Raw genomic sequence first — 10,923 nt, 5'->3', positions numbered from 1 at the left:
AGCCTCTCTTCTCACTCTTTCCTCCTCTCCTCTCTCTCTCACCGACTGGAGGTTGGGAGCGGGCGGGAGTGGCGGCCCCGGCAGCGGCGGGCACGGCAACGACGGTGGCGGGTGGCGGGCACGGCGACAGCCTGCGGCGGCGGATCCGGCGGCGCCGTCCTCGGAAGGGCAGCCTCGATCTCCGCTGGTCCTTCGTCGGGAAGGCTGTCCGACACCCAAGCGGCTGAAGGATCAAGGATTCAAGGCCCTGAGGTGGTATGGCGAGCCAGGAGAAGCCCACGCCGCCTCGGCATCCGCCTCCGCACCCACCGGCGCCGGAGGTCGCGCCTCTTGTGTGCGGGTTCGGAGGGGGTCCACCGGGCCGCGGCGGCAGCGGCTCGGCCTCCCACCCAACTCCAGCGCCGCCGCCCGGCCACCCTCGCCCCCTCCTTCCCTCCCCCGTCGCCGCCGTCCTCCCTCCCCTATTCTTTCCCCTTGGTACCTCCTCTGATCGAAGCTGACTTGACCTGTTGAGATTGCCCCCATGTCACCGCCGTGGTCACCTCTGGGATGGGAAGCACGGGTCACGACGCGGAGGTCACCTGGGCCGACTTCGACGGCTCGTCTTTGGCGTCGCCTTCTTCGTTTCTCAGATAAATGAAGATTTTCACAGAAAACAAAGATTTTTTTTATGATCTGGGTTCATTATGTTCTTGGTGCCCATTGATTTAATAATTAGGTAATGTTAAAAAGTTTGTGCTCTCAGGACATCTTAGATGGAAGCAGTGGATAAAGAAGTTGCAGTTCATTATCAATATACAAGGTAACAACAATTTGCAGTTCTTGCTATTTGGATGTACAATTTACTGGTCTGTGGTTGGTCCAGATGCACTCCAATGAAATCAAACATGTCAGGCAGCAAGGTGAGGAGAATACCAACCATTTACTTAATGGATGCTCATTTGGTAACTACAATAATCCATGAACCATAAGCAAACTGAAATCTTTAACTTGTACCTAGTTATTTCTCAAAGTAGTATTGAAGTAGGCAGCATTAGCAATCAGTAATGACTCTGCGCAAGGTTGAAGCATTCAAACTGCATATATTTACTGCAAGAACTTGTGCATAGTACACAACTTGTTATAAACGCAAACCTGTCAATTCTTCATGTTTGTGTGCTACTAGTGGGAGAGTTCAGAGGACATGAAGAGTTGCTGCAACTCTGCTCATTTGCTTGAATTGGTGGTCCAGCATTTCTGGAAAATAACTGCAAAACTTTTGGATCAAGCAAAATCTTGCAATTAGGCGTCAACTAATATCATCCAAACTGAATTAAAAATTAGGATAGGTACTGCTCTAAGATTACCTCAAACTTACTTGATCTAGCAGCGTGTGTTGGGCTCCTCAAAGGGTCACGTTAATGGGCCACCTGCGTCAGGAAATATGGGGAGAAGTAGATGCCCAAATAACGACCGTATACCACATAATTTTAACAAGGACTAATATGGTGGTCGTCAGTTTTGGTTTAACTAGCTGGAATTAACTGTAAGTCTGTAACGACCAGGACTGTTTACTCTTCATCGTTAATAATTGAATGTCTAGTAGTGCTCTTTGCCTCAGGAAGCTTTGATGAAATTGCTATTGTCGCTGGTGGGTGTGATAAGAATGGACAGGTGCTGAAATCTGCCGAGCTGTACAATTCAGAGACTGGTCATTGGGAAACTTTGGCAGACATGAACTTGGCGAGGAGGCTCTCATCCAGTTTCTTCTTGGATGGTTTCTACAGGTTTGTGTTGTCTTTGTTTTACTAATGACAAACATGATTAATAGCTGCGTTAATTACATGTTCTTGGAACTAATTTTGAGTATTGACTAAGCAGGGTAATGTATAGGCTGCCTAGAGTAAGAATTGCATTTTTTTCGAGATGGAGTATACAGGTATATCGTAGAGTAAGAATTACATTGTTGGTCTAAAGAAAAACTCATTCGACACGTTCTTTGTACTTTGACTTAACGATGTTAAGCTTTTTTTATATACGACAAGTGTGCCTTGCATGCTCTCTACAATTATATGACTGTAACAAACTAGAGAAGATGTTTGGGGTTTGCCTGTTGTGTTCACTGGAATAATTTTGTAGTTGAAACTTGAAAGCAAGTTTTAAGAGCAGCAACTGTTTCTTGCTCCCTCCTGTGATTTTGTTCTCCGGGTACTTTCTGATTGCAGGAGCTCAGCTCTTGCTCCTCAATTTAGTTTGTAGTATTTGACAGATTTTTAGCTTACTACTGAAAAGAAGTTATTTATTCTATCTCCTTAGGATTATATTATTTCCATCAAACTTGGATTAAATTGGGATTCTTCACTCTTCTGTGTTTTATCATTTCCAGGTCAGCCCATACACTATTCTGGGCATGCATAAAAAATACATTGATATATTATAGTTAGAATTTAGTTAACATACTGTCTCCAAGAATAACCTATAAGTGCAAACGTAATTACTTATTTACATCTCTTGCTAAAGTGTCGATGTAAATATCCTGAAGCAACAATTGCTTTATGGATAAGAAAACTTTACAATGATTGCTTGTTGTATATAACCCATTAACTCTGCATACAAAAAATCTTTCAGAGTGTGATGGCATGTTTTGTTTACAAATTTTTGCATCTTGTATTTACAAATTGTTTGCATGTAATTTCAGATGTAAGGTTTGTCCATCCTCTTCGTGTCGCCTTGATGATTCATGATGAGACGGCAGTGGTATTTTGGTTGGTGTGATTTCGACACATGGTTTTGTGTTTGGTAAGTGAACCTGAGATTGTATTTGGACGTGGTTGGGTTGGTACATATGTATTTTGACATGTGATTATGTGTTAAGTCAGTACTAATGTACTGAACCTGATTATGTGCCGATGTATTTTGTTTTGGCTAGTTAATCTGTAATGTATTCATGGTCAGTGAACTTGTGACTGTGATTGTATTTGAATATGTGACTGGGTTGGCACATATGTATTTGCACTGTATTAGATGACCATTGGTTTTTATTGGCTATTATAAGGGCTGTAATTTTGTGCTATATGATTTATTGGGCTTGTATAGTCTTTTGAAATGGGCTTGGCCCACTTGGTATCTGGTACTGGTATTGCTAGTCTGCTACAAATGGATTAGCAAACTGGGCTGAAATAGTGTATAAATTGCTACGTAATTGGATTTGGCCCATAATCAGGTTGCTTACGACATTGCTCTAAACAGGCCAGTAGTATGTAAATTGCTATTTTTTAGATGGGCTAGGCCTAAAGCTGACAAGATTTACAATTGGGCTTAGCCCACGAGAACTACATGGTTCTTGACAGCCCATAATAAAGTTTATGACGTTTTATAGGCTAGATAATGACGAATATGAGCGTCACAAAGTTATGACGATGGAAGGATCGTCACTAGATTAATGACGAAAAAAATAAGGTTTCGTCATAGAACGTCATTAGAGACGCATGATAGGTGACGAATGAATTTTCGTCATGCGAGCGTCACAGATTACGAAATGTGACAAAATTTTATGTGTTTGTGACGTAAATGAAACGTCACCTATCATAAGATCTCTTGTAGTGATTGTAGTAACGCATTACAGATAGTAGTAACAAGTAGTAATGCTATAGTATTACTACTTGTGGAGAGTTAAGATAAAAAAAAAACCCAAGCTTCGAATAACAATATCTCTCATGTGATGTATAATTTTTTAAAACCGTTTGTACCATGATGTTACAAAAAAAATGCTTATCAAAAGTAGATCCGTCATGACTATATTTTAACTAAATTTGAATGTTGTTACTGCACATAAGACACAGTTTTACTGCACAATGGATGTCGCGTTACTGCACTGTTTCACAAGACGAGAGCTGAGAAGAGGTGGGTGGTGGGGGAGTTAGTAGGCAGTTTGACCGGGTTTTGACCGACGTGGGGGTGCTTTGACTGACCTTTGACTGAGGTGGAAGGTGGGTTTTGAGCCCTTAAAAAGGAGGGGAGGTGGGTTTGGCCCTTGGGAGGGAGGGGGGTATAGAATAGCTATTCTATATCCGGGTGTAGTGTATATATATATATATATATATATATATATATATATATATATATATATATATATATATATATATATATATATATATATATATATATATATATATATATATATATATATATATATATATATATATAGTAAATTTGTTTGGTGCTCCATGGTGCCCGGGCACCATTGTTGAAATTGAGTATATACCCAATTCAAATGAGTATGAAACTTTTTCAATTACTTAGATATTAACATTAACTACTTTACTAACTAGTTCAAAGCAAGTTTGAACTGAATTTGAACTTGTTTTTGTTAGATTTTGATTCTAGGTATATAGCATCCATACATATAATTAGTTAGGTATGTAATCATGGATTGTGAAATAAAGTTAAATTTGAGTTGTTTTGTTGATAGGTATAGGTATGAATCGAGTTATTATAACTAGGTATATACTCACAATTTGAAAATTTTGAAAAATTTGAGTGATTTTGTGCATTTGATACCATGGTGCCCGGGCACCATGGTGCCCCATATGAGTGTCATATATATATATATATATATATATTAAATGTTAGATTTAATAAAATTAATTTAAAGCTATAAACTATATTTTTCTATAAACTTGATCAAAATTTTAAAACGTTTGACATTAGAAAAGCCAAATCGACTTTGTCGTTGTTTTAGATCACGACTACGGTATTTGCATTGTATGGGGATCGTTGGTATCAGGGGATATACAAGGTTGAGGTAAAATACATAGAGATAAAGATTTTTATACAGGTTCGAGCCCCTTCATCGGAAGGTAACAACACTACTCCTGTTGGGCGAAACCGGTGTTACTCTTATTCATCATAATCATACAAATACAATATTTGGGATAACCTATCTAGTCGTCGTCGGCTTGGCAGCATGGAACACCAACACATAGTCGATGACGGGGTAGTCTTCCGCCTCAAATACGTACTCGGTGAGATCAGAGATAGCGCTAGATCCCTCTTGTCGGCGTTTGATGCGCCAGATTGGGTATGTCTAGGCTAATCTCTGAAGTCGATGCCAGGTGGCATGTATTGGTTTGTTTTGGCTTGTATTGGTTTGTTCTGGCATATCTTGGTTTGTGTCTCCCTTTCCTCCTAGAGGGTCTTCTATTTATAACCATAGATGTCCCCTAACCGAGTAGAATTAGAGATAAATATACTCCCTCCATCCCAAAATTTTTGACGCCGTTGACTTTTTTAAAAATGTTTGACCGCTTGTCTTATTCAAAAAAAATTTAAGTAATTATTAATTCTTTTCCTATCATTTGATTTATTGCTAAATATACTTTTATGTATACATATAGTTTTACACATTTCACAAAAGTTTTTGAATAAGACGAACGGTCAAACATGTTTAAAAAAGTCAACGGCGTCAAACATTTAGGGAAGGAGGGAGTAGATACGATCTGGTTAGTCCTTGTCGTTTCCAAGTTGAACTCTATTTTTCTTCTTTATCCGGAACTCCTTATATATACAAGGTATAATTCCGTATAAGACTTGATATATGGTGGGTCTCGTCGTGCTTAGTCGACTACTATTAGATATGTGTTATCCATAATCCTAATAGACTTATACTATGAAACAGATACAGTATTTGCATTTTAGACCCTGACTGTAGGTTATGATACAACAGCTTCTTTTAGTAGTCTAATTTCAAATAATTTGTCGTTGTAGGCTTGTAGCATTTAAGATTTATATAAAAATATTTGTCTCTCTTATATTCCAAAGCATTTTCAGTGACGTTGTCTTTCTCTTCCTACCCTTTAATTAAAACAACCATACTAGTTATACTTGTGCTCTCACTAAACAAATTAATGCTTGCTTTGCAAAAGATGATTAAAATATAATTAATGAGGGTAGCAATGTAATTTGCCATCTATACTCTATACCTGGGTATTTTTTACGAGCTCTCATAAGATCACGATCGTAGATTGTATCGAGAATCCGTGTTAAATAAACTATACCAGGCCTTTTTCAGCCCATCCGACCCACTGTAAATATTAACCTCTCACGTGTTGATCCCCTTCGTTCTGATCTCAAATTCTCCGTAGATGAAAACATTATTATATCTCTCCGCCAAGAGCAGCAACGATGGGTGCTAATATTCAACGACCATAGAGTTGAGGACCAAGCAATCACATCCGCCAACCGTCAATATTAGATTGATTCATTGTTGATGCTCTTTCGGTATTCTACCCTTCCTTTTAACAGGTTGATTGTATCTTCTGATTCTTTCACTGTTGTCGTATAGGGGGAGGGGATAGCTGCACCCTGTGCCACAGCTCAGAGGATGCTGATCACATTGTTTTCACTTGTCCTTTGGCCACTTTCCTGTGGTGTATTCTAAGATATGCACTAGATTGGGGAGCCCCTCCCTCTTTATGTCATCAATTATTTTTTGAACAGTTTGTTGGCTTACCATGACATAAATCCAATAACCTAATAATCTTGTTAGGGGCGACGGCCTGGGCACTTTGGCTAGCCAGGAAAAACATGATTTTCAATAAGAAGATCCCTTCTACGTCTCTCACGCTGATCTTTCGAGTGATTTTCTTTTTGAGACAGTGGCATAGACTAAGGAAGGCGCCAACCAGTTGGAGCAGCTGGAAGAGAACACAATGACTGCCGTGCAGTTGCTTAGATCGACTGTTGGATGACATGTTATCACGGTTCTGAGGGCTTTGTTTTTTTTGTGTTTTGGCCTGCGTGCAATCTTTATTCTCAGCTATAAAGCTGACTAGCAATAAACGCGCGCTATGCCGCGCGCGGTTTTATTCAGCTTTGGCCAAGGGATCTTATATGAGCCATGAGTTAAGCATTTTTCATTGCATATATAAAAAAGTTTGTCATAGTTATCATAATAAATTGTTTTCCTTAAGATTAATAAGAAGTATGCAAACAGGAGGTTGCATGTTATTCAACTGTGAATAAGATGGTGATGAAGATAATAGGCATAGACATTTTTACATAAAAGAGGAAACAACAGTAACATAGAGTAGATTATTTTACATGGAGTCGATATCTATGTGTACAGGATACGAAATTTATACAGATAACATCAGGTACGATATGTACATGGTACAATATTTGAACAACCTTAACATTATAACAGTGGTGATAACATATAGGGATATATTGTTTTGCTCATCAATTATGATGGTCCAAGCGGTTTGAACATATGCTACAAAAAGGGGCAAATGCAAGCTAGCACAATGTGGACACAGCACTTTGATGGTTTAGCCACATTTGGATTTCCTAGCCATGTGACATACACATTTGTTTATCCTGCAAAATGAAAATCCATGCAATTCATTATTTGGGATGCATAGCTTGGTCGGTAATAGACATTGTTTAGTAATGACCTGTTGGTACATTGAAAATACTCATATGTATAATGTAGGAGATTGAATAATACTTGCCTATGTGGGAAGGAAGGATGATCAATCATGCTTGTACTGCGTAAGAGCTATCAGATGCTTTGCAAGTATCTCATTTGATGTGACAGGTGGAGAATGGCCAATGTATGCAACAGAGATATCATTTGTTTGGCCATGCTGGTTGTCCCAACCATTTGACATGTTTGGGAAGGTATAATGCACTTTGGGCACAGATCATGTTGATCTCATTCACTAACATGTTATATTTCTGTTGGTTCTGTTGGAGGAGGTGACCTTCGTTTCTGTGGAGTTCTAGACTATGTGCAAACAGGTCTAACATTTGCTTGGTTGTGTGGAGTTTCTTCTCAGTAGATCCTTTATTGCAATATTTTTCTTTCTCTGAAGGCATTGAATGGCTGCATGCGTGGTACTCTCTTTAGCTTCGTAGGATGTGTCTGCTACCTCACCATAGAATGTATCTCATTTTTTTATACCCGAATGCCTACTCTTGGTAAATCCATGTTTAAATTGGCCCTATACTGATCTGGTCCTTCGAACTTGATCTATGACGAATGTATGACTAAGCCAGGCTTGGATGTAATCGCGTTAGCAGGAGCTGCTTTGAGATATAGACTTTAGTTGCAGCCTATTTATATCAAGGTGACTAAAAAAACATTTGTGAGCACAATTGGGTTGTGTGTGGATACAAATACCTTAATACAATTGTCTAAAAAATAAAGATGTACATGTAGATATATATATTAGTATTGTTTGTTAAAATTATTATTCATATGGGTGCAATATGTCTTGTTATTCTTCTATATGTTTACTGCAATGATATTTTACTTTGCATATATATAATGGCCAATTATATTGTAATATGTTTGAACTATATGACTAAAGCAGTGAATGCATCATAATTTCAAGCAGATAGAGGGTGAGCTAATGTGGTGTAGGTAGTTTAAGTTTAAATTGCACGCTTGGGAAAAAACTTGTGAGTGTTCTTTTCTTTTGACTTACCCCTGGGAGGTAGACATATTGCTCTGGAGCAGGGTTGCCGTGTACGGTTGGATCTAGGATAGATTCATCAGATCCAATAGCTGTGACAGATCGTCATGTGTGGGTGGAATATGCAGTATTGGTTGACTTGTTTGGATCTGCTAGACGAAATTGGTAGTTGATTCCTGCAAGTGAAAGGTATTTTTGAGCAAAGGCAGGCTCAATGAATGGGTGTATGTATGTAGGGGAAGAATAAGCATTAATTGGATGCTTCTAAGACAAACCACGAACAAATATGTAGAGGAGATCTATTTGACGAAAATACCTAATTTTGTAGGAGATCTGGATGAGTGCATAGGAGAATAGTCGGTTGATCTTGTGATTCCACAGCTTTATGGACATGTAGATCAGTAGATGGGAGAAGAACCGGTTGATCTTCTGGTTGTGCCCCTAAGCTGTTGCTATCTCCTTTGCTTCCCCCTTCCATGGTGGAAGCTAGTGATGCGGCCGATGTAGGCAAGGCGGTAGATTGGTTAGTGGAGAGGTAAGTGCGGTTGGCATCGGTAAATAGAGTAATAATAAACATGATGAACAAACTGAAAAACCAATAAAAAAGCTAAGAAATCAATGTCACACAATAAGGAAAAAATTGGTATCACCCAAGCATGATTAAACTACCTTAGCACGGGAAGTGGAGGCCTAGGGTCTCCCACGGCGGCACACCCTGCAGATCAATCAGGCGACGCAAGAAGGTCCTAGGGGAAGCCAATGCACAACCGGACGGTGAAGAAATCCCTGGGAAAGAAGAGAAACATAAGAATCCACTGGATTAGATTTGCACAGGAAGAAAGGGGAGAAAGCAAGAACGGGTACTGTGCGGCGACCTCACCGAAAAAACTGAAGAGGAGAGAATGGCGAAAGGAGGCGTCTACGGACCAGCAGAGAGGAGTTTTCATCAAGGGACCTCCACTACCGTGTACGGCGGCAGGGACGCCGGCCAATCCGGCGAGCACCGTACGTAGTGAGCGCCCAAATCGATGCGGCGCTGCTGCGTGTAGGAAGAGGAGAAACAGCAGTATCGCACCAAGGTAGGGGGTTGAGCAGGCCGAGCGATAAGAAAGGAAACATCCCATGTGTAAGGAAGGGCCGGCAAAGGTAATATTAAGCCCAACCAAAACGATTGGAGGCCTCATTTGTGGCTTTGTCGTTGTTAGCTTTATCGTTGTTAGCTTTGTCCAAATCAAGCTGACGTGGCAGCCTTAATCTCTCAGCGATCCCACGGCTCTTAATCTCTCAGCGATCCCACGGCTCTTAGATAAAAGAATATGTAAGGATAACTATCCCTCCTGTTTTTGTGCTGCTGTTAAACTGGGTAACCCCTAGCGACGTAAAACCTCTTTCATTATAAGCTGGGCCGTTGGCCTTCTGTCTAAAAAAGATTAGCTATCTACCTTTCTTTTTTTTCCGGCGAGATTAACTATCTACCTAATCTCTCTTCTGGACCAACCATGCCCCATAGTATTAATTGTATTCTTAAGCTGTATATATTATGAGAATACATAAGTATAGGATTTTTCATTCCACTACAGACTAGGTGTTTACATTAATTGCTCGAGCACATACATGCAATTTTTTTCCTTGTTATCTTTTTGGCTAGAGAGTGTGCAGTTACACATTTACACTAGATTGAAAATAATCTATCCGTGCTAATTCTGGTGGCGGTAGATGGACTTAGATTTAGAGCAAAAAAAAGTCCATCCCATATACAATATAAAATAACTCAAATCTAAAAAAATAAAATCAATTGCGATTGAATAGATTAAATAAGAGGACATGTAAGTACAACACAATTATATTAGAATTTCTAAAATCATATAATTTCATAATTATAAATTTATAAATTCATACTTATTGAATTAAAAAAATGAAAAAATGGCCATAACGTTGAGTACAACTCAGTACTTATTAATTATAATTCTGAATATCATAACTATTAAGTCATGAAAAAAATACTATAACTGAGACTACATATTTTACAATTACTTAATTTTGAATTTGGAGATGTTAATCTTATAGTAGAACTACTCTATGTATTTTGTGATTTTCATTCTAAAATTAGGAGTTAATGATTACAAAGTAGCAAATTGGCACAGGCTGCTCCTTAAATCCAAGACTGGTATAATTTGTAAAAATATATGATGGAAGCTTTAATATTAGGATGGTGATTACGACTAGCTAGTGTCACGCCCTAAAAATCGCCTAAATTATAAATACATTGTTTAAGTCTTTTTTAGAAATTAAATTAAAAGCCTACAAGTTAAACTCTAATAATCTAGGAAAATTTTCAACATAAAAATGAGCTAGATAAAATTTTATTAAATACTTTACTTGTTTCTCTATTTTCTAGAATTTTCTGGGAATTATTTGAGCAAGGGAAGTATTTTTAATAATTGGAACAACATTTCACAAATTATTT

At 38.7% G+C, this 10,923-nt stretch overlaps 1 protein-coding gene and 1 long non-coding RNA gene across 13 annotated transcripts; one reads left to right on the top strand and one right to left on the bottom strand.

Annotated features, from left to right (window-relative positions):
• LOC9267632 (F-box/kelch-repeat protein At5g60570-like) lies at positions 1 to 2,982 on the top strand. 11 transcript variants are annotated; one of them, XR_001545784.3, is made up of 5 exons: positions 1 to 802; positions 866 to 902; positions 1,586 to 1,766; positions 1,861 to 1,918; positions 2,678 to 2,982. XR_001545784.3 is itself a non-coding variant. In XM_066311098.1 (5 exons), the coding sequence occupies exons 1-5, from the start codon at positions 756 to 758 to the stop codon at positions 2,681 to 2,683; spliced, it is 270 nt and encodes an 89-aa protein (XP_066167195.1). In that variant the 5' UTR covers positions 1 to 755; the 3' UTR covers positions 2,684 to 2,982. The 11 variants fall into 11 exon arrangements, 6 of the variants coding, with proteins under 6 accessions (XP_066167195.1, XP_015637911.1, XP_066167192.1 ...); XR_010741736.1 differs by having other exon boundaries at positions 1,583 to 1,766; XR_001545785.3 differs by having other exon boundaries at positions 866 to 944.
• Positions 2,983 to 7,010: 4,028 nt separating this feature from the next.
• Positions 7,011 to 9,532, bottom strand: LOC4338244 (uncharacterized). 2 transcript variants are annotated; one of them, XR_010741728.1, is made up of 6 exons: positions 9,337 to 9,532; positions 9,126 to 9,242; positions 8,773 to 8,942; positions 8,469 to 8,632; positions 7,491 to 8,064; positions 7,011 to 7,356 (listed from the first exon to the last, which is right to left on the bottom strand). It is a non-coding gene; the product is annotated as an uncharacterized lncRNA (long non-coding RNA). The 2 variants fall into 2 exon arrangements; XR_001545824.3 differs by lacking the exon at positions 7,491 to 8,064.
• Between the last annotated feature and the right edge of the window lie 1,391 nt (positions 9,533 to 10,923).

The sequence above is a fragment of the Oryza sativa genome, chromosome 5, assembly GCF_034140825.1.
Source record: "Oryza sativa Japonica Group chromosome 5, ASM3414082v1".
NCBI classification, from domain to species: domain Eukaryota; kingdom Viridiplantae; phylum Streptophyta; class Magnoliopsida; order Poales; family Poaceae; genus Oryza; species Oryza sativa.
The sequence above is the reverse complement of the archived record's forward strand: the minus strand, read 5'-3'. Positions and strand labels throughout refer to the sequence as shown.